Here is a 26680-nt window from a genome sequence, read left to right on the forward strand (position 1 = left end):
CACAGTCCCACCATTTCTTTTGTCTAAATGTCTTAAAAGAATATATTTTGCCTAGTTTTTTTAGTTATAATGTGATGCATGTCTACTATTACCTGTTCCAATATTTCCAGAATCAGAAGTACTCAATATAATTTACATCATTTTAAATACATTTTTAATTATATAAATGTAATTTTTACATCCTCCCATCAAAATAATTATGGAAAAGTTAGTTTCCTTTCAGTAATTTTCCTAATCTCGGGTTTCTTTCTTTCTTCCAATCTGAGCAGTGAGATTACCTTGGTGCACAGCCTTTTAGGTATATTTACTATCTATTTATATACAAATGTTTTCTATAGAAAAGTTAAAATATTGCCATTTTTACATTGTATACAATTTTGATAACATAATTTAGAGTATATTTAGTTCTCTTTCACTTGCTTTTAAAAAACAGTGTGTATTACAGATAATCTTATTAAAACATATCTACTTTATATTCTTTATATTTTGATATTGTTAATATATGAAATAATGTAATATTTTCATATGGTAATATTTTCAGCAAGAATAGAGATGGGTCCTCAATGGCTTATCTTTCAGACTTAATGCAGATGCTTTCCACTTTCTCCCAGACCTTTCCAGCCACATTTCCAGAGGGTTGACTTATTTCTTTCTGCCCCAAGTACTGCTTTTACCTGGAGATAGCCAGACCTTAAATCCATCCTTAATAGTTTCCTACGGCCCATTTTTTGCTTATATTTCCCACAATTTTGGCATGGACTGTTCTTTGTGTTGTTCTCATCCGTTAATGTAGTGGATACAGTATATAGTTGTTTACCTCATTAAGAGGTTTCTTACTATTTTTGGTCTGTTGAAATACCTCTGTCCATATTTCCTAGATCAGGTATTGATTCCTTTAAAAAAAAATATTTTACAGCTTTTGTGGTTTGATAGTGAGTACAGACTAGAATATGTCCCCACTTTGCCATCTTGAAACTAATAATTCCATCCCTCTCTGCATGAGTTTTACCTATATCATTTTATCAGAATCTGGAATAGATAAACATTTGTAGTTTTGCCTAACACTCTGTGAGTAGGCATTTATTACGTAACAGTAAGAAGTTTGAACTAAAGTGTGTTCCTAGCATCTCTTCTTCTTTTCTTAACTTTTCTTCTCTTAAATAATATTCTCTTCATATTGCCATGTACTTGCCTGGCCCTCAGTATTGCCCTATTGACATGAAATGTTCCATATGCTAACCATGATTGGAGCTTAGGTACATAAATAAAACTGTAAAGTTTCTCTATAAACCCTTCCTAACAGACTTTCTGTTTGCCAGTGAAATATTTTTAACCTATGTTGTAGATTTTTAAAACATAGAATTGGAAAAATTTTAAGCCTTTTAACAAAAGTTTTCTTTCTGCATTATAGTCTTGGATTTGGTTTAGCAGTAATTATTATTCTTGGCATATAAAATGCTGCTATACAAAATAATGAAATTTGAACTAGCCTATAATAATAGCTCAAGTCTTTCCCCCTTTTTACTTACATTTTAATATTTTTTTGTTTTATCTTTTAGGGCAGCACCCACGGCATAGGGAGGTTCCCAGGCTAGGGGTCAAATCAGAGCTGTAGCTTCTGGCCCTACACCACAGCCACAGCAGTGCAGGATCTGAGCCACATCTGCGACCTACACCACAGCTCACGGCAATGCCAGATCCTTAACCCACTGAGCGAGTCCAGGGATCGAACCAGCATCCTCATGGATGCTAGTTGGGTTCTTCAACCGCTCAGCCATGACAGGAACTCCCTGTTTGTTTGTTTTTTTTTATTTTTGGATGTCTGATAGAAATTAGATTAAATTAGATTAAGGTGACTTCTTTGTAGATCTTTCAAATATGCAAATAAATTACACTGAATCTTTTGGTCTACACTGGGCAGCTGTTCAGTGTCTTCAGATTACCTGATGAAAGAGCAAAGTGATGTAAGGTCCAGAGGAACCATCTTGAGCAATTAAATCTAAAAAGTCTGGGTGATCCTGGCTCCAAGTCATAATCTAATGTAGATTATTCAGTGAAACTTTCTTAAAGAGATTCAGTCCTGTTTCTTTTGTATCACTGTGAATACAAACTTCTAAGTCATGCTTAGTAATTTCCTTATTATTTGTTATTTTGTTAGCCTGATTAGAGTAACTAGGAGTTCATCTGCTTTGGAAATAAAAAAGAGAACTATGCTTTGGCAACTTGCAGAGCTACTTCGATTTAAAATCTGATCCTGGGAAAGGGTATGTGGATAGGAGCCTTCTCCCTCCCCTCTTTTCAATTAGTCCTTTCTGTCATCTTATGGAATGCCATTCTGTAGACCCAGAAGGAACCTGGGCAGTTATTTAGCAGTGTTTTACAGGAAAGAAGCTGAGACCCAGAGAGGTTCAGCAGCTGTCCTTAGGTCACAGAGGTAGTAAAGAACCACATGTCTTCACCCTAGCGTACCCTGAATTTTTCTGTTATGTTGGAAATTCATAGTGTCTCAACTATGTATCACATTTATTTCTACAATTCTACTTCAGAAGCCTGAAAGTGTCTCTTTTTGAAATTTTGTTGCTCTTCTGCAGCCAAACTCTAGTCAGGAAATTTCTAGCTTCCTGCACATCTTGATAGAGAACATAGCAACTCCTTTATTCTGTCATCAGAATCCAGATAGCATCAGAAATTGAAGGCTGGGGAAAGTTGTCATGAATAGTACTACTGTTTTTCCTTAAACACACAGAAAATAATGGAGTATCACATTTGTCCATTTGGTAACTTACTGATCAATTTTAAATTTAATTTTATGAGCCCAATGAAATGGAAAGTTTTTTTGGGGGCTTAAAAAACATGGCTTAAACATGGCTAGTCCCTGAAAAAAAAAAAAAGCTTTTCTTTTTGGGTTTGTCTTTGGTGATGGGAGTAAAGAGAGGAGAGCAGTTGAGCAGTATGTATTTCCTTCCTACCTAAAACTGAATTTATGTTTTTGTGTTTTACTCAAATATGAATTTTGTGAAATAAATTATGAGCTAATAATGACTTATATCATGCATTTTGATATAACAGGATAGAAATGATTCAGCTGATGATCAAAACATTTGTCATGTGTGGCATATGAATATAGAAGCCCTTCCAGAATGGATTACCTGCCTAATCCAAAAAGTGAGTTCCTAGTTTTTGAGTAAAATTAAGAATATGCTACCTTCAGAATGTTTTTGTCCTCATTTTGCAGGTGTTTTTCTTTATTTTTATTTTTTTATTTTTTATTTTTATTTATTTTTTAAAAATTGTAATTACATTTGATTTACCATGTTCTGTCAATTTCTGCTGTACAGCAAAGTGACCCAGGTGTGTGTGTGTGTATACACATAAACACATTCTTTTTCTGTTTTTCTTGGATGCACTGTTTCAAGAATGTGAAAGGATATGTAATCTTGATTATGCGTACTGTCTTCTTCATTGCAGTTGGTATTTTCCCATCTGTGAATTCTCCCCCCACAGCCACTCACCTGTTCTCTCAGTTCCTTAGGTCTTTTTTCTCATTGAGGCATTGCCTGGCCAGTCTACCAACTGCCCCCTCCCCATTATTACCACTCTTAACACGTGCTTTTTCCCTTAGTTACTTTATATACCTTTCTGTGTTTAATACACACACTGTGATACATAAGCTTCTAAATATGCTTAAGTATATATGACATATATGAATTATTATATATACCCATAAACATATCCATCCATCCATATATATATATATATATATATATACACTCACACACAAATGACTTAATTAGACCTTGTAAATCACCTGACCCCTCTGCTAGAATACAGGAAGTCAGATGTTTTTCTTTTATATTTATTAGGTACTGTATCCCCAGCACCCAGCATAATACCTATTGAGTGAATTAAATATCCTATGTGTATCATTCATGTATGTGCACACATGGAAAATAAACCAGAAAATTAATGACTCTTATTGGCACAGTCAGAATCAAAGTACCACTCTTTTAAGGTTCCTTAATGAAATATTATAAGAGTAGGAACTTGTCTTGTTCAGTATGGCATCATTATTTCTCAAAGTTCAAAGCATCTCAGTTTTATAAAAGCATAAGTAATACAATTTTTGGCAAAATATAGTTGGCTTTATCCACTGACTAGCTTACTTTTTTGTTAAAAAATAACATTAGCTATATATCTCTTGCATCCATTCTCACATTGTAATGATTTCCTGGGAAAATGCCAATGTGCTGCTTACAAGTGTCCTGAACTTTACAAACTGTATTAGGACAGTGCAGAAGTTCCATTGTCTCTTTTGAAAAGATAGTTTTAAACTCTTTCATTATTAATTTGTAATCTGAATATAGAAAATGAACTGATTTATATAACTGGTATATTTTGGTTGTATGTAAAAAAGCAGAAAGAGCTTTATTCTGTTGGTTGGGTTAAGTTCCCTCCCACAGTGCTTGGTATGCAAGAAGTGTATCAAAACAGACACTTTTCTGTGAGATTTTACTTGCAAATTAAGCTCTGTAGACCGATTTGCTTCCTGGTTCCATAGTGTATTTTTCTTTTCATTAGTTCACACTGTATCCATGTTCGGCATATTGTTTAAGAGACCCTTTTAGAATTTTTAGGAGTATTGTTTAGATGGGCGTGATGTGCAGTGTGTTATCATTCTAGACCTTTGGAGCTTCTTATCTCTCTTTATTGGAAGGCTTGTTTCCATTTACTGCTCTATCTACTAATAGAAAATAGAAAGCTGGCCTTTTCTGTGTCATAGAAAACTTTCATGTGGTTGGCTTTATAATTTAAAAAAAAAAAAAAAGAAAGGAAAAAACCCCCTCTTTGGTTACTTTACAATGAAAGCATTGTTTTTATTTTCTTTTATTACCTGTAGGCCCAGTGGACAGTTGGAAAACTGAATTGCCCTTTCTGTGGGGCCCGTTTAGGGGGCTTTAATTTTGTCAGCACTCCAAAATGTTCCTGTGGCCAGCTTGCAGCTGTACATCTCTCCAAGAGCCGGACTGATTATCAGCCAACACGGGCAGACCGACTAATGAGACCATCGCTGAAATATTTGTCACATCCTAGAGTTCAATCAGGTTGTGACAAGGAAACTCTGCTGACAGGTGGCACCTCCAAAAACAGAAATCACAGGCTTTTAAACATGGCCCAAAATAATAATGGTCCTGGAAGATTAACAGAAGCACTCTGCCTGGAGGCACGGTCAACATATTTTGAGATGAAGAAAGAAAAACTGCTCTTCAATGCATCAGATCCAAAATATCGTCTTTTTGTTCCACAGCTTGTGAGTGGCAGATGCACTACGAGAGCTTTTCATAGAAAATCCCATAGTTTGGATCTGAACATCAGTGAGAGACTGACTTTATTACCCACTTTATATGAAATACATCGTAAGAGTACCGCCTATCCCAGGCTAAATGAAACGCAGCCTATTGACCTTTCAGGCTTGCCTTTAGAATCTAGTAAAAATAACTGTTCCTTTCAGATTTCATCCAGTTTTGATCCTAATATGCTGCTTCAAAGATTTTCAGTGGCTCCCAGTGAGACCCAGACACAAAGAGGAGAATTTCAGTGTGGTCTAGAAGCTTCCACAGTCTACACTGACCATGCTGGTTCTAACAGCCTGACTTTTCTGGTGGACCTGCCCTCAGCTGGCAGAAGCATGCTGGAAGCCTCGGACCAGGAAGAGCACCTCTCACCTCTGGACTTCCTGCACTCGGGCAGTTTTTCACTGGGTGCCATTAATCAGAGGCTCAGTAAGAGAGAAAGGAGCAAGCTGAAGAATCTCAGACGGAAACAACGAAGGCATGAAAGATGGCTGCAGAAGCAGGTAATATTTTAAAGAGTTTACTAAAATTCGGTATTGTAAATGTTGGGCTTTGGGGAGAGGAGCTGACTTTGAATACCTGCATTATCAAAACTTGGTTTGAATGATTTTTGAAATTATTTCTCCCTAAGTGAGCTTAACAGTCATATAGCTCTATTATAATAGACATGTATAACCATATTTCTGTGCTTACACATGCCCTCTTGTGAAGGTTTCCCCAATTTTGCTAATATTTTGTAAGGACATCATCTCATGATACTGAGACTAGATTGTCATAACACATTTTAAATGTGTTCATGTTAGGACTGTTTTGCAGTGACTTTTTTTTCAGGTTAAGTTGAAACAAAATAGTTTCCCTAAGTAAATCCAATGTAGTGACAGATTCATTCACTTTCACTACATTTAGTTTAAATAGATATTGTCAAGGAGCCTTGTTTAATTACGTGCCCACATGATATGGATATGGTTAACTGTGCTAAATTGTGAAAATTATTTAAAGGATAATTGATCCTTACTATAATTTTATAGGAAAGGTTGCTTCTTTGTGGTTAGAACTCCTGAACCTGTAGTGATGTGTTCAAGGGTGGGGTGAATGAAGGGACTGACAGTAAATGTCATGCACTGAAGAAACCAATTAAAGCCAGTGGATAAGGTGCTCATGAAAATTTGGAAGTTTGAGGACTGGCTTATTTCTATATAAACTTTTTTTTTTTTTTTTTTGCGAATCACCTTTGTTATTTACTTGTGTATAATAGATAGCAGTCCTTATTCATTAGTATGTTGACTATTAACAATGTCCTTAGAGCTAAAATATGGAAAGCTGCAACTTTACATAATAGTTCATTCTTAGATAAGCAGACTCATTATTGTTTATGATTCTAGTCATAGACTGAATAAAATGTGCTTTAATCAAGTTATATATTTTTCATCTTTTGGTTAGATAGTAAAAGTAATGTTTATTATATTTTTGACTAGCTTCTGACAAAAGATTTCAACTTGGTTTATTTGTAAGCAGTAGTGTAATGTGACGTCAAAACATATATTATAGCATGTAAAAAGGAATACGTTTTAGCACCATTACAATATACTTTATAGTTTCATTTATTGAAGCTATAAGTTCAAAAATGTTATTGAAAATTTGACTTAAACCTAAGTAAATTGGAGATGATCTATGTCAAGTGAATGTTCAGAAAGAATATACTCAAAACAATGTGGAAGGCTCTAACAAATAGAAATTTCTGCGATGTATGCAAATTATACTTGCTCTGTACTGTAAACATGTGCAAGTAACATCTTTACAATTTCCAAAATGTGCTTAATTCTTAGGCTAGGTAAATCTATATTTTAAATCATTTTTTTAGCATAGGAACACTCTTTTCCACACAAAATCAAGGTTTTTTTTAAAAATGAATTTACTTTTATTCATTTACATACTTGTGATTTAACCAGTCTGCTTAGCTAATTGATCGAAGTGAATGAGTCTTAGACCTGTGACAAGTCAGTAAAGAAATGATATGATGGGGTTCTAATAGATTTGATTGGTTGCATGGGAACTGCAGGCAAACAAATGCTCAGTGTCACCTTAGCAAAGAAAATCTAAAAGCTTGTAGCAGCATAGAAATGACATGAATTAGCAATGAGTACACACTGTCATTTGAGTCAGAAGGAAGAAGCATGTTCAATAGTCATCTTTCTAATTCAAAGAAAAGGATAAATCCTAGAAAGGGTTGATAGAGCTCTACTCAAGTTGATAGTATCTACTAAAGCTCAATGGCTTAGCTCTTCAACTCATGTCTTATTTAATAAAGATTAGTGGATTATGTCATATTTATCAAATATCTGTCTTGGGTATCATGCCTTTACGTAATGGCTTCAAAATGATCCTGGCCCTTTTCTAATGAGAAGAATAAGCGTAAAAGATAGAAAGAAAAAGTTAGCCATTATTAATGATAATCTTTTTAAAGTTAAAAATAATTGATTGGAATATTTAGATCTCTGACTTTCACTTGACATTTTTCATAATTTTTTTTGTGTAAACCAGACATCTTTCTATGGCAGATACCATGCTAGAAAAATGTTGACAATACTGCAAAAATTACTTACATCTTTAAAGCTTATGGATGTGAATGAGATTGATGTTAAAGCAGAAACTGCAGCCAGTTTACAGTGTTTTTGTAAAGCAGATGTTAATTGAACACCTACTTTGAGGAAAGAACATGGTGAGAAAACATTTTTCATTCAGCATAGTCTTCTCAGTTTTGGTTTTTATATTTTTTTAACTCATCATGCAATAAAATTTATTCTTGGCATACAGCTCTGTTTTAAATATGTGTATAAACTGATATAACAATCATCACAAAATGGGGATTCAGAAGAGTTCCATCACCCCCAGAATTCTCTTGTACCTTTCTAATTGTGCCATGATTTTACCTTTTTATTTTTATTTTTTTGGTCTAAGGTCTTTATTATTTAGCAATGAGTCAGCCAAAAAAAAAAAAAAAGGCAAAAATTTGGATTTTATCCATTTATCCTTATCTCCATTCTTTATTTCACATTCTGATAGATTGGATTTTACCTTTTCAATCACACCTTTATCTCATCCTTAATTCCTGAAAACCACGGATCTGTCCTCTTATTGCTGATTTTATAAAATAATAATGTGATGTTACAAAATTAGAATCATATAGTGTATAGCCTATTGAAACTGGCTTCTTTTACCTAACATAATTACTAATGAGATTCATCCAAGTTGTTCCATATATCTGTAGTTTGTTGTATTAACTGTTTAATAATCTTCCATTGTATGAATGAACCACAGTTTATCCATTTACCTGTTGAGGACAGGTAAGTTATTCCAGGTTTTGGCAATTACATATAGAGCTATTTATAAATATTCATGTATAGGTTTTTGTGTGAACATAAGCTTTCTCATCTTTAGAGTAAACGTTCAGAAGTAGGATTGCTGGGTCATATGTTAAGGGTATATTTAGTTTTGTAAGTAGCTGTCACATTGTTTTTCTGAAGAGCTATTTTTTGCATTCCAAACAGCAATGTATAAGAGTTTTGTTTGTTTGTTTTTTGCCGTGCATCCTCGCAAACATCTGCTGGTCTCATTTTTAAAAATTTTGTCATTAGTAGATATGTAGTGGTATCACTTTGTGATTTTAATTTGCATTTCCCTATTGATGTTGAATATTTTTAAGTGCTTATTTTGCCATTTGTATATATTGTTTAGTGTATCTTTTCAAATATTTTATTCATTTTCTTAATTGGATTGTGTTCTTTGTGTTAAATTTTGAAAATTCTTTATACACTTTAGATATAAGTCCTTTGTTGAATATGTGGTTTGTAAAAGTTGTTCTCCCAGTCTGTAATTTGTCCTTCCATTCTCTTAAAATACATTTTTTTTCTCCTGTGGAGGAAACATTTAATTTTGTTGAAGTTCAGTGTCTTGAATTTTTTTTAATGGATCGTGCTTTGGGTGTTTTATCTAAGAACTCTTTGCCTATCCTTAGATTATGAAGATTTTCCTCTATTGTTTGTTTTAAAAGTTATAGTGTTTTAAGTTTTATATTGAGAATCTGATTCATTTTTTTAATAAGGTCAGAGATTTAGTTCGAGGTCCCTTGTTTTTCATAGAGATGCTTGATTGTTCCAGCACCATTTGTTGGAAACACTGTCCTTTCTCCATTGAAATGCTTCTGCAGCTTTGTCAAAATTCAACTGGCTGTAAATATGTGGGTCTATTTTTGCACTCTATGTTCTGTTCAGTTTATTTTTCTGCCTCTCCCTTTGCCAATAGCCCTTTTTCTTGTTTATGGTAGCTTTAATAGTAAGTTATTAAAATAGGATATTGTAGTTCCTTCAACTTTATTTTCTTTTTCATTTGTTTTAGTAATTCTAGTGCCTTTGCCTTTCTATGTAAAATTTAGAATCGACCTGTTTACCTTTACAAAAAATAGATCAATTTGAAGAGAACTGAGATCTTTAATATGTTGATTTTTGCAGTCCATGAACATGATATGTATTTCCTTTTATTTAGGTCTCTGATTTCTTTCATCAGTATTTCGCAGTTTTCATCACTCAGAACCTTTGCATGTTTTGTTAAATTTATACCTACTTATTTCCTTTTGTGTTGTTAATTTTAAGAATTGTTTTTATTTACAATTGTGTATCACTAGTTTATAGAAACAATTGATTTTGTTTTGACTTTGTGTCTTGTGATATCAATAGTAGATCTTTGACATCTTTTTTTCCTGAGTATTCACATTTTTGTGCTGTTGATAAGTGGCATTACTTCATTAAATTTTACTTTCCAGTTGTTCATTAATATGTTTTTTTGCATGTTAATCTCACATCTTGCAACTTTTCAGATCTCACCAATTAGGAATAGTAGGGGTTGGGAAGTTCCCATTGTGGTGCTGCGGACACAAATCTGACTAGTATCCATGAAGATATGGGTTCAATCCCTGGCCTCACTCGGTGGGTCAGGGATCCAGCAGTGCCATGAGCTGTGGTGTAGATTGTAGACGGCTTGGATCCCACATTGCTGTAGCTGTGGTGTAGGCAGGCAGTGTAGCTCCAGTATGACCCCTAGCCTAGGGACTTCCATGTGCCAAAGGTATGGCCCTAAAAAGCAAACAAAAAAGGAATATCAGGGTTTTTTAAAGATTTCATTGGATTTTCTACTTAGGTGATCATGTAGTCTGCAAATGAAGAGAGCTTTACTTCTTCATTTCCAGTCTGATTTTTTTTTTATGTGTGTGATATTGAACAAGCTAGAACAACAAATGCAATGCTGAGTAGAAGTGTTGAGAGCAAACATCCTTGTCTTTTTTTCCTGATATTAAGAGGAAATCATTGTCTCTCACCATTAAGTATGATATTGGGTGCAGGTTTTTTGTAGATGCTCTTTATCAAGTTGAGGAAGTTCTTTTCTATTCCAGTTTGCTGAAAGTTTTATTATGAATAGATGTTGAATTTTGTCAGATCCTTTTTCTATCAATTGATACATGTTTTTAATGTGACTATTGAGTGATTATCAAATATTGAGCTGGTCTTTTATTCCCACAGTAAACACTTTGTTATGTTGTATTTTTCTTTCTATATACTGGTGGATACTCTTAGCCAATTTTTGAGTTTTATGACTTTTTTTTTTTTTTGCCTCTGTACATTAAGTATACTATCCTGAAGTTTATTCTACTTTTGTTTACAGTCTTTCTGATTTTGATATGGTAATGCTAAACCTTATAAAATAAGTTAAGAATTGTTCTTACTTCTTCTGTTTTTTGGAGAATATTATGAAGAATTAATATTACTTTTTCTTAAATATTTGGTAATGAAACTATCTGGACCTCAAGATTTTTTTTTTTTCAGTAGGGAGCAGGGGTTGAATTTAACTGTGAATTCAGTTTCTTTAATATTTATAGGAAAAATTCAGGTTCTATATTCCATATTTTTATAATAATTTTGGTAGTTATTTTCAATGAATTATCTAAATTTTGAAAATATATGTGTAGCATGTTCATGGTATTCCCTTATTATCATTTGTTGGGTCTGTAATGATATTCCCTTTTCAATACTGATGGTGGCAACTTTATGTCATCTCTTTCTCTCTTTTAGTTTTGCTAGATGTTTATCAATTTTATTGACTTTTTCAAAGAACCAACTTTTGGTTTCAGTTATTTTCTCTATCACTTTCTGTTTTCAAACTCATTAATTTCTGCTATTTTATTATTTGCTTCCTTCTGTTTGCTTTGCCTCTATTTTCCTTTACTCATAAAATATTTTCATGGGAGAAACTTAAGTTATTGATAAGAAATTCTTACTTTATATCACTAAGCATTTATTGCTACATTAGTTCCCTTTAGTTTCTGCATTAGCTCCATCCCATGATGTTTATGTTGCATTTTTAACTCGGTTCAAACTATTTTCTAATTTTCTTTGAGATTTTCTTTGGCCCACCTGGTTTGTTTAAGCAGCTAATATAATCATGAAATGGCTGAAATAACAGCATTTTGAGGAAATTAAAAAATTTATCCTGAGAAAAATTATTTCTTCTTCTGGAATGAGAGAAAGTAAAGCTGTCACTAGTATAGCTGTATGATGTTTTTAAGTAAGTCTTTTTAAACATTCGGTTCTACTGTGTTTCCATTTCCTAACCGTGGACTTATTTAATTAATATGAATAAAAGAAAATGTCTCTTTAAAGCCCACAGGAAGCTATTGTGAAAAGTTTGCCTTATGTTTCTGTGGAATGTTTTGCATAAAAATATAAAATAATTGACCAAGTAATTGTAATAAAGCACTGAACCATCGACAGTTATTACATTACATTGTTCTGATTGAACTAAATGAATTAAGACCACTTTTTTACAAGGCTGTGATTTAGGCACTGGGGAGAATAGAGACAAATAAATCAGGTTAAATACCTACTTGTTTAATAAGTTCCCTTGTGGAACAGTGGTTTAAGGATCTGGCATTGCTGCAGCTGTTGTGTAGGCCTCAGCTATAGCATGGGTTCCATCCCTGGCCTGGTAACTTCCACATGCTGCAGGCTCAGCCAAAAAAAAAAGTAAACAAATAGGTTTTTTTTTTTTTTTTATTTCAGCTTACTTAGAGAATATATACATTTTCCATAAGGCATTAAATTTTATTTTCATGGGTTTGCACATAGGGGATCACTTTGGATTTTTCAGACTTTGAAGGGGTCCACTTAATCTTTTATCACTTGATCCATTATGTTTAAAAGACACACAAACCATGTTATATATTTGTTATCTTTTTGAAAGAAAAATTTTTGTGCTTTTGCATTATAATAGTAAGCACATGTTTAACATATTCCCCTTTTGTTCTCATTTTCAAGCAGAAAACCAATGGTTTATTGAAATAAAATTCTTCAGTAATGAAAGTACAATGATTTTAATTAAATGACACAGATTTTACTGTTTTTATTACACACAGAAACATAGTCATGAAATGTTTTTTTAAGAAAAAGACTATAGAATGAAAGAACATGAGCTTTAGTCTTATATCAAAACAGATCAATGTTTATATCTCACTCTAGTAAAATTACTATTTCAGTTTCAGTTTGTCATTCTCTTTATTAATGTAAGATAATTAGGCCTTGCTTGAATGGTTGATAATTCTAATTTCTTTCAACCTTCCAGGAAGTCACTATCTCATAGAATAAGATATAAATATGTAGCCACCTGATATAAACACAACAAAATATTTTAAGTGTATTTTCCTGTCATTTCAGTTGCTTTTCAAATAGAATAAAATAGTGAGGTAAGTGTAGAGCAAAATTATATACAATTGATAATACCTTTAATTATATAGATCTAAATTTCCTTTTATCATTTTTAAATTGAATTATATTGATTGACAATATTATACTAGTCTAGAAGTACAACATAGTGATTCTATATTTTATACATTATGTTACATTTAAAGTCATTATAAAAAGATGGCTGTATTTCTCCATTCTGTGCAATATACCCTTGAAGTTTATTTATCTCATGCACAATAGTTTATACTTCTTAATCCCCTACCTCTAATTTGCCCCTCCCTCTTTCATTTCTCCTCTAGTAACCACTAGATTATTCTCAATATTTGTGAGTTTGTTTGTGTTCTTTTATATTCATATATTCATATATTTATTTGTTTAGATTCCACAAATAAGTGAAAAAGTGCAATGTTTATCTTTCTCTGAATTATTTCACTAAGGATAATACTTTCTAGGTGCATTCATGTTGTTGCAAGTGGCAGAATTTTATTCCTTTTTAATGGCTGAGTAATACTCTATTGTGTGTGTGTTTGTGTGTATCAGAATTCTTTTTATCTGTTCACCTCTTGATGGACACAGGTTGCTTCCATATCTTAGCTGTTGTAAATAGTGCAGCTATGAGCATTGGGATGCCTGTATCTTTTTGAATTAGTGTTTCTATTTTCTTTGGATATGTACCCAGGAGTAGACTTGCTGGATCCTAAGATAAGGTGGGTTTTTCTTTTTTTTTTTCTTTTTAGGAGTGCACCTGCAGCATGTGGAGGTTCTCAGGCTAGGGATCTAAAGGGAGCTGTAGCTGCTGGACTACACCACAGCCACAGCAATGTCAAATCCAAGCCACATTGTGACCTATACCACAGCCCACAGAAGTGCCAGATCCTTAACCCGCTGAGCAAGGCCAGGGATTGAACCCGCATCTTCATGGATACCAATTAGATTTGTTACTCTGAGCCATGATGGGAACTCCCCCATGGCAGTTTTATTTTTAGTTTTTTGATAAACATCCATTTGTCCATGGTGCCTGCACCAATTTATATTGCTAGCAGCAGTGCACCAAGGATCCCCTTTAATCCATATCCTTACCAACATGTGTTATTCATGGTTTTTTTGATAATAACCATTTTGACAGGATTGAGGTGACACCTCATTGTGGTTTCTATTTGCATTTATCTGATGATTAACAATATTGAACATCTTTTCATTTGCCTGTTGAACATCTGTTTTCTTTGAAAAAGTATCTATTCAGGTCTTATGCCCATTTTTTTCATCTGATTGTTTGTTTTGAGTTGTATGACCTACTTATATATTTTAGATATTTAACTGTTATAGGTAATATCATTTTCAGTTATTTTCTCTTCTGTAGATATTTTTTTTTTTTTTGGCTCTTTGGTGATTTCTTTTGCTGCGCAAAAGCTTTTAAGTTTAATTAAGTTCCATTTGTTTATTTTTGCTTTATGTCAGAGTGTTCTGCCTATGTTCTCTTCAAGGAGTTTCACTGTTTCAGGATATATATTTAGTCTTTAATCCATTTTGAGTTGAATTTTGTATATGATGTGAGAAAATGTTCTAATTTCATTCTTTTAGAGAGGGTCAGTTAAGTTTGTCCAGCACTACTCACCAAAGAGACTATCTTTTTCATTGCATATTCTTGCATCCTTTGTTGTAGATTTACCACAGGTGCCTGGGTTTATTTCTGGGCTCTTTATTCTGTTCCACTGATATATGCGTCTGTTTTTGTGCCAGAACCATGCTGTTTTGATTATTTTTAGCCTTTTAGCATTATCTGAAATCAGCATTGTAAATCTTTTTTTCCCAAGATTCTCTGGAAATTTGGGATCTTTTTTGGTTCCATATGAATTTTAGGATTACTTGTTCTAGCTCTGTGAAAATTGCCATGGGTATTTTGGTGGGAATTGCATTAGATCTGTAGATTGCTTTAGGTAGTATGGTCATTTTAATAATATTATTTCTTCCAATCCATTAACATGAGATTTTTCCATTTATTTGTTTTATCTTCAGTTTTTTTTCAGTGTTGCATGTTTTTCAGACTACAGGACTTTTACCTCATTGATTAACTTTATTCCTATATCATACTTGTATATTTTAATATAATTCCCCTATGGAGCTGTCTGGTTGTAGACTTTTGCTTGCTGGGAGTTTTTTTAATTATTGTTATAAATTCAGTTTCACTGCTAGGGATTGTTCTCTTCAGGTTGCCTATTTCTTCCTGATTCATTATTTGAAGTTTATGTGTTTTTAGACACTTGTCCATTTCTTCTAGTTTGTTGAGGCTGTCACCATGTAATTGCTTGTAGTATTCTCTTATGATTTTTTGTGTCTCTGTCGTATTGGATGTTATTTGACTATTTTGTTTCTTGTTTTATTTGGGTCTATTTTTGTTTATTTGGGTCTATATTTATTTGGGTTTATTTTTTCCTGATGAGCCTAACTAAAGGCTTATCAATTTTGCTTATGTTTCAAAAAACCCAGCTCTTGGTTTCATTGATTTTTCTGTTTTTTTGCCTCCATTTCATCTATTTCTTTGTTCATCATTATTATTTCCTTTTTTTTTTTTTTTACTATTTTTTGTACTTTTTTTCCAATTACTTTAGATGGTAGGTTAGTTGTGTATTTGAGATTTTTCTTATTTTTTGAAGTATGTCTGTATCTCTATAGCCTTCCCTTTTAGAACTGCTTCTGCTGTGTGCCATGGATTTTGGAAAATTGTGGGGTTTGTTTTTTGTTTTTTGTTTTTTTTTGTTTGTTTGTTTTTTTGTTTTTTTTTGTCTCAAGGTATTTTCTCATTTGCTCTTTGATTTTTCATTAACCTTTTTTTTTAGTAGCATATTGTTTAGGCGTTTGTGTTTAGACAAAGTATGTGTTTCCATACTTTGTCTTTTTTCTTCCTGAAGTTAATTTTTTGTTCTATACTGTGTGATCAGAAAAAATACTTGGTATAATTTCTGTCCTCTTAAATTTGTTGAGACTTGTTTGTGGACAAGTATATGATATATCTTGGAGATTATTTCATATCACCTATGTATTTTGCTGGTTTTGGTTGGAATGTCCTTTAGATAGCTGTTAAGTCAAACTGGTCTAATGTATCTTTTAGGACTACTTTTTCCATATTGATTTACTGTCTGAATTATCTCTCCAGTTAAGTAAGTGGGGTGTTATGGTCTCCTACTTTAATTGTATTATTGTCATTTTCTCTCTTTAGGTCTGTTAATATTTTCTTTACATATTTAGATGCTCCTATATTAAGTATGTATGTATTAATGAGCTTTATATCCTCTTCCTGTATCAATCCCTTTATCATTATATAAAGCCTTTTTTTTGTTGTTAAAGACTTTGTTTTGATATCTACTTTGTCTGATATGAATATTTCTACCCCAGCTTCTTGTTTTTATTTACACGAAATATTTTTTCAATTTCCTTACTTTCAGACTATATGTGTCTTTGAGTTTGAAGTTAGTCTCTTGTAGTTGGTAATAGATAGCCCTTGTCATTTTTATCTAGTTAGCCCCACTATGTCTTTTGATTGGAGCATTAGTCCATTGATATATTTTTTTTTGTGTGTGTATGCCCTGTAGCACATGGAATTCCCAGACCAGGGATCAGATCTGAGCCACAATTGCCAGTTCTTTAACCCACTGTTCTAGGCTGGTGATTGAATCTGCAACCTAGTACTCTAGAGGTACCACCCTATCCTGTTGCACCACAGTAGGAACTCCATAGTCCATTGACATTTAAAGTGATCCTATATTTTTCTCTACAATTTTACATTTCATTATTTTAATTATGATTTTATCTTTGTATTGTTCTGCTTAGGTTCATATTCTTTGGGAGCCTCTGTGCTTCTTGTACCTTTATATCTGTTTCCTTCTTCAAGTTTGCAAAGTTTTCAGCTGTAAGTTTATCAAACACTTTTTTCACTCCCTTTTCGCTCTTCTTCTTCTGGGACCTGTATAATGGAAATGTTGGTATGTTTGATGTTGTTGCAAAAGTCCCTTAAACTGTTTCTCAGTTTTTGTTTTTCTTTACTGTTCTAGTTTGGTGAATTCCATCATTCTATATTCCATATCATTTATTTGTTCTTCTGTTTCACCTAGTCTACTGTTTGTTCCTTCTAGTATGGTTTTCATTTCATTTATTACATTCTTCAGTTCTGACTGCTTCTTCTGTATATTTTCTGGTTCCTTGTTTAAAATTCTCACTATGTTCATGCTTTTTTTCCCCTAATTCAGTCATCATTCTTATTACTAATGCTTTTAACTCTTTATCTGTTAAATTATTTATTTCTGTTTCATTATTTTTTCCCAGGGTTTTTCTCTTGTTCTTTTATTTGAAGCAAATTCCTCTGTGTTCTCCTTTTGTTTAACTCTCTGTCTCTATGAAATTTGGTGGAACAGTTACTTATTCCAGTCTGTGCGTGCCCAGTGGCTTTGGAGGGAGAGCTGAATCTGACATGAATGAAGTTCACATCTTTTTCCAGGGTGTGCTGGCAGCTATCACCTCGGCAGGAGATAGAACTGGAGATATATGGGCTAGAGCCAGAGCTGGGTGTGTGCAGAAGCCCTGAGGTTCAGGTCTGAACTGTGTCTGTTCCCTCTAAGTGTGTGTTCTCTTCTTTCTGTGCTCTGGGACCCTCACCTTAAAGGGTAGCACCACTATAGTAAAAGGGGCTGGAGTGGGCACTCAGCATGGGTTGGGGCATGGATTATGTCATTCCCATCCTCAGTCAGTTTTTCATAGTGCTCCCAGTACACTGCCTCCATAAATGCTAGCAGTGGCCACCCTTCCCTGGTTCAGCTGCCATTCCAACTTGAGGTTTCTCCATTACTTAAAATTGCACACTCCTTTATGTTGTTGCAGCCTTTGCCCTAGTGTTAAGGTGCATCATGGAGCAAGGGGTATGGGATAGGCCCTCATGATAGGTCAGGGTGTGAGCTGTTGTGGTGCCAGGACTAGAGTTCCATACCACTCTCTAAGTGCTGCCTCCGCAGTTGCCAGTGATGGTTGCCTTTGTCCTGTTCAGAAGCTATGTTGGGTCCAGGCTGTCTCTGACCCTCACAGATGCACACACTCCTTGGTTTCTGCAGCCATTAGCCTAGAGTGTAGCTATGCCATGGAACAAGCAGGGCGGGAACAGGCACTCAGTTTAGTTTGGGGCATGTGCTGCCAGAGTCCTGGGTAGTTTCAAACTATTTCCTCCACCTTATTTCCAGAGTAAGCAAGCATGTGCCTGCTCTTCCCCAATGGAATGTAGGTTTCTTCAGCCCTCCTGTTAGTCCCACTAGTTTTAAAGCCAGCTGAAGGGACTTGTCCCCCTGTGATCAGACCTCGAGGCTAGAGTGCCCATTATGGATTCCATCCACTCACCTCCCAGGAAGGATCTCTGATTCCATATAATCCCACTCTTCTGTTGTGTTCCCTCCCAGGGGTGCAGGACCTGACCTGTTCACTTCTTTTCCATTCCTACTGCATTCTCTGTGTATCTTATGTATGGCTTTGGTTGTACAAGAGTTTTTCTACCAGTTTCCAGTTTGTTTTGTGTAAGAATTGCTCCATATGTAGATATATGTTTGATGTGTTCATGGAGCAGGGCGGTGGGGGAGGTGAGCTCCATATCTTTCTCCCCTGCTGTTTAGATCTCCTATCAGGATCTAAATTTTCTAACACTTCAGCACAGTCCTCTGTGCACAATAGATGATTTGGATTTTTATTTTAAATAAGACAGTTTTTAAAAATATTAGAGTAGTTTTAGATTTATAGAAAACTTGTGAAGCTAGTACATAGAGTTCCTGATGTTTTACAGTCAGTTTTCCCTATCATTAATATTTTATATTAGTATGTTACATTTGTCTCAATTAATGAATCAATATTGATAACTTATTTTTAATTAAATTGCATACTTTAATCTTACATAAAAAAGAAAAAAATAGGTAAAAACTAAGGATTAATTTCCTTAGTTTTTACCTATTTTTTTCTTTGTTCTGTTCGTAGAAACCATTCAGGGTATCAAATTACATTATATTTAGTTGTCATCTGTTATTAGGCTCTACTTGGCTTTTACAGTTTCTCAGACTTCTCCTGTTTTTGATGATATTGACAACTTTGAGGTTACCTGGCTAAGTATGTTGTATAATGCCCCATAATTAAGGTTGTTTGATGTTTTTCTCATTATTAGACTGGTCTTAAGAGTTGTGTTGTGGGTCTCCAAGCTCAACTCACATGTGTGATGATTTGCTAAGAGGACTCCTAGGACTTGGCCTATAATTATACTCAAAACTATGTTTTATTTTGTTGTAAGGATACAAACTACAAGGGTTTATATGTATACACACACACATATATTTTCAAGTAATTCTACTGTAACCAGGGTTGAGAACTATTGGAAAGAAGATATATCAACAAAAGCGAATTAGAAATGGTTTAGAAATGAGTTGATGCAGTCTTTTTTTTTTTTTTTCTGAATTTTAGGGCTGCACCTGTGGCATATGGAGGTTCTTAGGCTAAGGGTCAAATTGGAGCTACAGCTGCTGGCCTGTGCCACAGGTATAGCAACGCCACATCTGAGCCACATCTGTGACCTACACAACAGATCATGGCAATGCCGGATCCTTAACCCACTGAGCAAGGCCAGGGATCGAACCTGCAACCTCATGCTTCCTAGTTGGATTAATTTCCACTGTGTCACAACAGGAACTTCAAATTCTAGAGAAGTTTCTGATAGATGTTCCAGAGGGAAGGGCAGCTGGCTATAATTAGGCTGAGTTGAAGAACTGTACTTGAGAAGAAAGGTATTTTAATCTTACTCTAACATCTCACAGCTCTTTATATGTGGTAAAAGACAGTTATAAAAATGTCCAAATAACATTTAATATATTCAGATGTCTCTTCTTAATCAGGTATTAAAAGAGTTAGAATTTTGACTTAGAGCAAGGGGTTGAGAAGGAATTATTTGGAGAAGTGGTGATAAGAGTGATGATAGCAGCAGGTAACATTGGTTGAGCTTTTCTGTTTGTTAGGTACAGCACAAGGTGATTTTATTTGCATTACCTGATTTCCAAGTGCTATTGGGTTGTGGATCATGGGTAAGCACTGAAGGGGCAGGCTTTGGACAGCTAGAGAGGAGCATGAAGGCACTGGCCTCTTCAGGCCCTCGGGGGGAAAGGTAGTTGGAAGATAGGAGAACAGCAAAGATGCATTCCATCCTTTCCCAAATTTTACATGAGGCTAACTTTGTGTAAGGAAGGGGGAAAACATTATCATCACTGTGCTAGACTCAGAGTAATGCTGACAGAAAATTGGAGCTTATCACATAGACTGAGCTTAGTCTAGCTGTGTTTGACAAGTGGAACTGGCTTTTGCCTCACTTCTTTGGGCCTTGTATGCACTGGGAAGACTGCCTGATTTACACCGTGAACCTCCATCTTTGACTTCATTTACACATCACCCAAGGTATTCACTGGTGCATTCATTCAAGGTATGCCCACCTTTTGTTTTCCCTTATCACTTCATTACTGCCCTTGCACATTATAAAAATCATAGTCTTACTTCACTCGGTATGAGAATCTCTGGGAAGTCAGAAAGCAAAAGACAAATACCTTATGATATCGCTTATATCTAGAATCTAATATACTGCACAAATGAACCTTTCCACTGAAAAGAAAATCATGGACTTGGAGAACAGACTTGTGGTTGCTAAGGGAGAGGGGGAGGGAATGGAGTGGATCGAGAGCTTGAGGTTAATGGATGCAAAGTATTGCCTTTGGAATGGATTAGCAATGAGATCCTACTGTATAGCACTGGGAACTACGTCTAGTCACTTATGATGAAGCATGATAATGTCAGAAAATAGAATGTGTACATGTTTATGTAACTGGGTCACCATGCTGTACAGTAGAAAAAAAATTGTATTGGGGAAATAATTTTAAAAAATAAATATAAATAAATAAATAAATAATAAAAATCATAGTCACTTGCTGGCAGTGCCTTCTTGTCCTGTTCAATACTCCTTAAAACTTACCTGATGCTGAGATGTAAGTCTCACCTACTCTTCTCACAGATGAAAACTTCACAGTATCATCTTCCACGTGCCCACAAATGGAGAAGGTAGCTGGAATACTTTCCCTGGCTCTGGATGATTAATTGTGATTACTCTCACTTGGGCTTTTGTTTTTGTTTTTTTTTTTTTTTTTTTTTTGCAAAGTAGTACTTACAATTAGTTTTTAATTTTAGAAGCAGTGTTAGAGAATGTGTAGAAAACTGAAAAATATACTTACAGATCAATTGAGCAGTACCCGAGACGGGGAAGGGAAATATGATCTTGAGGATGGTAAGAGATTCCAACTCTCTTAGTTGTTTTACTTCTTAAGCTGGGTGGTGTTATTACAGGTGTTATCTTTTGTTTTATTCTATTTTGTATGTCGTTAATATTTTATAAGAAATTGAAAACTCAACTATAAATCATATTTCCCTAATGATATGCTTCTTATTCACTATTTTTACTGCAAAGTCTTAGAGTATTCGCAGTTGTTCATTTAAAGCTACGGCTCTAACAGATAACATAGGCAAGTATTGTTTTACCTAAGAAGTTCATTTTTTTAATAATGCTTTTCTCATTCTCTGTTAGAATAAAATTGTACATTTAATAATCCATGAGAAAAATTTCCACTAAAAAATAATTATGTATCTGTGCTGCGCTGGGATATGCTATTCAGCTCTAAAATTCTGTGCTTTTATTATCCTTCTTGGAGTGCTATTTTGTGATGGTGGCAGGGATCATCTTGTTTTCCAACACCAGAGGGCACCAAATTTCCTCTTGCAGCAAAATGATCAAAATTACTTCTTTCCATCAAAGAACTTCATACACTGCAGTAAAATATGGAATGTTATATTTTTAGTCTCTTGACAGATTAAAAAAGTAAGAATATGTGCTTTGTGGGAAAGAGTTTAAAAATCATATAAGGCTTTTTCTTGTCATTAGCTGGGAATCTGTCAGTGATTTTACTAAACTACTTTTCAAGGGTATTTTCTTTGTTAGAGGGAATAAAATAGTCTGGGATAATGCTTAGGATAAATTATTTTGAAGGAGCTGTAGATAATATATCTACTCTGGCTTTAAGTTTCAGATGGCATGTGAAATAGGCATGACTGCTAAATGCAGGATGAAATCAATGGCAAGTGTTGTGCTACAGTATGTAAGGAATAGGGTCCTAGCAGAGGGGAGTAAAGTGATGTAAGCCAGTAAATTGCAGTGAGCCATTCACACCTTTGATGTTTAATATAGTTTTGTTAACTTGAATTTGATAAGCTATTCTTCTCCCATTCTTTTTTGTTTCTGCAAAATTCCTTTTAGTAATGTTAGCAAAATATCACAAACTTATTTCCACATCAGTGCTACCTCATTCTTTTTAAGATTATTCAGTATTTGATTTTTTTTTTAATTTTTATTTTTGTTATAGCTGGTTTACAGTGCTCTGTCAGTCTTCTGCTGTACAACATGGTGACCCAGTTACACATACATGTATAGATTCTTTTTTATCACATTATCGTGCTCCATCCAAAGTGACTAGATATAGTACTGTCATGCCTTAATTTTTTTCTCAATGAATTTTATTACATTTATAGTTGTACAATGATTATCACAACCCAATTTTATAGCATTTCCATCCTAAACCCCCAGCCTATGCCCCCACCACCCAAACTGTCTCATTTGGAAACCATAAGTTTTTCAAAGTCTGTGAGTCAGTGTCTATTCTGCAAAGAAGTTCATTATGTCCTTTTTTTTAGATTCCACATGTAAGTGATAGCACATGACGTGTCTCACTGTCTGACTGACTTAGCATGATAATTTCTAGGTCCATCCATGTTGCTGCAAATGCCATTATTTCTTTCCTTTATATGGCTGAGTAATATTACATTGTGTGTATTTAACAATTCTTCTTTATACATTCCTCTGTTGAGGGATATTCAGATTGTTTCCATGTCTTGGCTATTGGCAATAGTGCTGAAATGAACATCGGAGTACATGTATCTTTTCAAGTCATGGTTTTCTCTATGTAGATGCCTAGGAATGAGATGGCTGGATCAAATGGTAATTCTACTTTTAGTTTTCTGAGGAATCTCCATACTGTTTTCCACAGTGAGGGCACCATTTCACATTCCTACCAACATTGTAATAGGGTTCCCCTCTTCTTCATACCCTCTCCAGCATTTATTGATTGTGGACTTTTTGATGATGGCCATTCTGGCCAGTGTAAGTTTGTACCTCATAGTAGTTTTGATTTGCATTTCTCTAATATTAAATTAGTGAAGTTGAACATCTTTTTATGTGTTTCTTGGCCATCTATATGTCCTTAAGAATTGACTCTTTATATCTTCTGCCCATTTTTTGATGGGGTTGTTTGTTTTTTTGCTATTGAGCTGCAGAAGGTGTTTTATAAATTTTGGAGATTAATCCCTTGTCAGTTGCTTCATTTGCATAGATTTTCTCCCATTCTGTGGGTTGTCTTTTCATTTTGTTTAGAGTTTTCTTTGCTATACAGAAACTTTTAAGTTTAATTAAGTCCCATTTGTTTATTTTTGTTTTTATTTCATTGCTCTAGCAGGTGGATCTGAGAAGATTTGCTGTGGTTTATGTTGGAGAGTGTTTCGCCTATGTTTTCCTCTAAGAGTTTTATAGTATCTGGTGTTATATTTAGGTCTTTAATCCATTTTGAGTTTATGTTTGTGTATGGTATTAGGAAGTGTTCTAATTTCGTTCTTTTACATGTAGCTGTCCAGTTTTCCCAGCACCACTTACTGAAGGGGATGTCTTTTCTCCATTGTATATTCTTGCCTCCTTGTCATAGATGAGTTAACTGAAGGTGCATGGGTTTAATTCTGGGCTTACTATCCCGTTTCTCTGATCTATATTTCTCTCTGTGTGCTAGTACCATATGGTTTTCATGCCTGTATCTTTGTAGTATAATCTGAAATCAGGGAACCTGATTCCTCCAGCTCCATTTTTCTTTTTCAGGATGTCTTTGGCTGTTCTGGGTCTTTTGTGCTTTCAAACAAACTTTAAAATCTTTTGTTCTAGTTCTGTAAGAAATGTCCTTGGTAATTTGACAGGGATTGCATTGAATCTGTAGATTGCCTTGGGTAGTATAATCATTTTCTTAACATTGGTTCTTCCAATCCAAGAGCATGGTTTGTCTTTCCATCTATTTGTGTCATCTTTGATTTCTTTCATCAGCATCTTACAGTTTTCAAGGTACATGTCTTTTGTCGCTTTAGGTAGATTTATTCGTATTTCATTCTTTTTGATGCAATGGTAAATGGGATTGTTTCCCTAATTTCTCTTTCTAATCTTTCGTTGTTAGTATATAGAAGTGCAGTCAATTTCCGTGTATTATACTGTATCCTGTGACTTTGCCAAATTCATTGATGAGCTGTACCAGTTTTCTGGTAGCATATTTAGGATTTTCTAGGTATATCATCATGTCTTCTGTAAACAGTGATAGTTTTACTTCTTCCTTTCCAATTTGGATTCCTTTTATTTTTCTTCACTGATTGCTGTGGCTACTTCCAAAACTATGTTGAATAGTAGTGGCAATGGCAGACATCCTAGTATTGTTCCTAATCTGAGCAGTAATTCTTTCATCTTTTCACCATTGAGAATGATATTAGCTGTAGGTTTGGCATATATGGCCTTTATTTTGTTGAGGTAACTTCCCTTTGCCCACTTTCTGGATGGTTTTTTTTTTAATCAGAAATGGGTGTTGGATTTTGTCAAAGGTTTTTTCTGCATCTATTGAGAGGATCATATGGCTTTTATTCTTCAATTTGTTAATGTGGTGTATCACACTGATGGATTTGCAGATATTGAAGAATCCTTGCATCCTTGGAATAAATCCCACTTGATCATGATGTACCATCCTTTTCATGTATTGTTGGGTTCGGTTTGCTAGTATTTTGTTGAGGATTTTTGCATCTATGTTCATCAGTGGAATTGACCTGTGATTTTTCTCTTTTTTGTGAGATCTTTGTCTGGTTTTGGTATTAGGGTGATGGTGGCCTCATAGAATGAGTTTAAGAGTGTTCCTTCCTCTGCAAGTTTTTGGAATAGTTCAAAAGTACAGGTGTTAGCTCTTCTCTAAATTTTTGATAGAATTCGCCTGTGAAGCCATCTGGTCCTGGATTTTTGTTTCTTGGAAGCTTTTTAATCAGTTTTAATTTCATTACTTGTGATTGGTTCTTTCTGTTTTTTTCTATTTTTTCTTTGCTTAGTCTTGGAAGAGTGTACTTTTCTATGAGTTTTTTCATTTCTTCAAGGTCATCCATTTTATTGGCATATAGTTGCATGTGGTAGTTGGTCCTCTTTTTTGATCCTTTGTATTTCATTTTTAATTTCTTCTTTTTCACTTCTAATTTTACTGATTTTAGTCCTCTCTTTTTTTCTTGATAGGTCTGGCTGAAGGTTTATCAATCTTGTTGATCTTTTGAGAGAACCAGAATTTGATTTTAACGATCTTTTCTGTGGTTTTCTTCATTTCTATTTCATTGATTTCTGCTCCGACCCTTATGGTTTCTTTGCTTCTCTAACTTTAGGTCTTGTCTGTTATTCTCTCTAGTTGCTGTAGATGTAAAGTTAGGTTTTTATTTGTGGGTTTTTTTTTGTTTCCAGAGGTGGGCTTGTATAGCCATAAATTTCTATCTTAGAACCACTTTTGTTGCATCCCATAAGTTTTGGAATGTCATATCTTTGTTGTGATTTGCTTCTAGGTATTTTTTAATTTCCTCTTTGATTTCTTCAGTGATCCATTGGTTTTTTTAGTAGCATGTTGTTTACTCTCCCTGTGTTTTTGTTTTTTTCCGGTTTTCTTCTTGTTGATATCCAGCCATACAGTGTTGTGGTCTGAAAAGATGCTTGGTATGTTTTCAGTTTTCTTAAATCTACTGAAGCTTGAGTAGTGGCCCTGAATGTGATCAATCCTAGAGAATGTTCCATGTGCATTTGAGAAGAATGCGTATTCTGCTGCTTTTGGATGGAATGTTCTATAGATATCTCTTAAGTCCATCTGGTCTAATGCATCATTTAGGGACAGCATTTCCTTGTTTTCTTACTGGATGATCTGCCCATTGCTGTAAGTGGGGTAATAAAGTCGCATGCTATTATTATGTTACTGTTAATTTTTCCTTTTGAAGTTTTTAGCAGTTGCTCTATATACTCAGTTTGGGTGCATATATACTTAACAATTGTTATAGCTCCTTCTTGCATTGATCCTTTGATCATTATATAATGTCCTTCTTTGTCTCTTATAATATCTTTCATTTTAGGGTCTATTTTTCTATTTTCTGTTCCACCTGAGTGATTTCTACCAGTCTGTCTTCCACCTCACTTATTCATTTTTCTGCCTCCTATATTCTGCTGTTGGTTGCTTCTAACGAATTTTTTGTTATTTTATCCTTAAATCTTTTTTTTTTTTTTTTTTTTTTTAGGTCTTTTTGCCTTTTCTAGTGCTGCACCTGCAGCATATGGAGATTCTCAGG

The 26680-nt window shown here is 34.3% G+C and overlaps 1 protein-coding gene across 6 annotated transcripts in view; it reads left to right on the forward strand.

The window, feature by feature from the left end:
- RNF180 (ring finger protein 180) overlaps positions 1–26680 on the forward strand; it is a 265831-nt gene that overhangs the window by 56435 nt on the left and 182716 nt on the right. For all 6 annotated transcript variants that reach the window (XR_014831443.1, XR_014831441.1, XR_014831442.1 and 3 more), the window contains 2 exons: positions 3070–3165; positions 4898–5854. Coding sequence is in view for 3 of the 6 variants with exons in the window: in XM_013984810.3 (XP_013840264.1) it covers positions 3070–3165; positions 4898–5854 (1053 nt within the window). In the remaining 3 variants the exon portion in view is untranslated. The remainder of the gene's footprint in view (positions 1–3069; positions 3166–4897; positions 5855–26680) is intronic.

Source organism: Sus scrofa, chromosome 16, assembly GCF_054392235.1.
Source record: "Sus scrofa isolate SSC_HxYL_T2T_F1_AM1 chromosome 16, Sscrofa_HxYL_maternal_Yorkshire_Landrace_v2.0, whole genome shotgun sequence".
NCBI classification, from domain to species: domain Eukaryota; kingdom Metazoa; phylum Chordata; class Mammalia; order Artiodactyla; family Suidae; genus Sus; species Sus scrofa.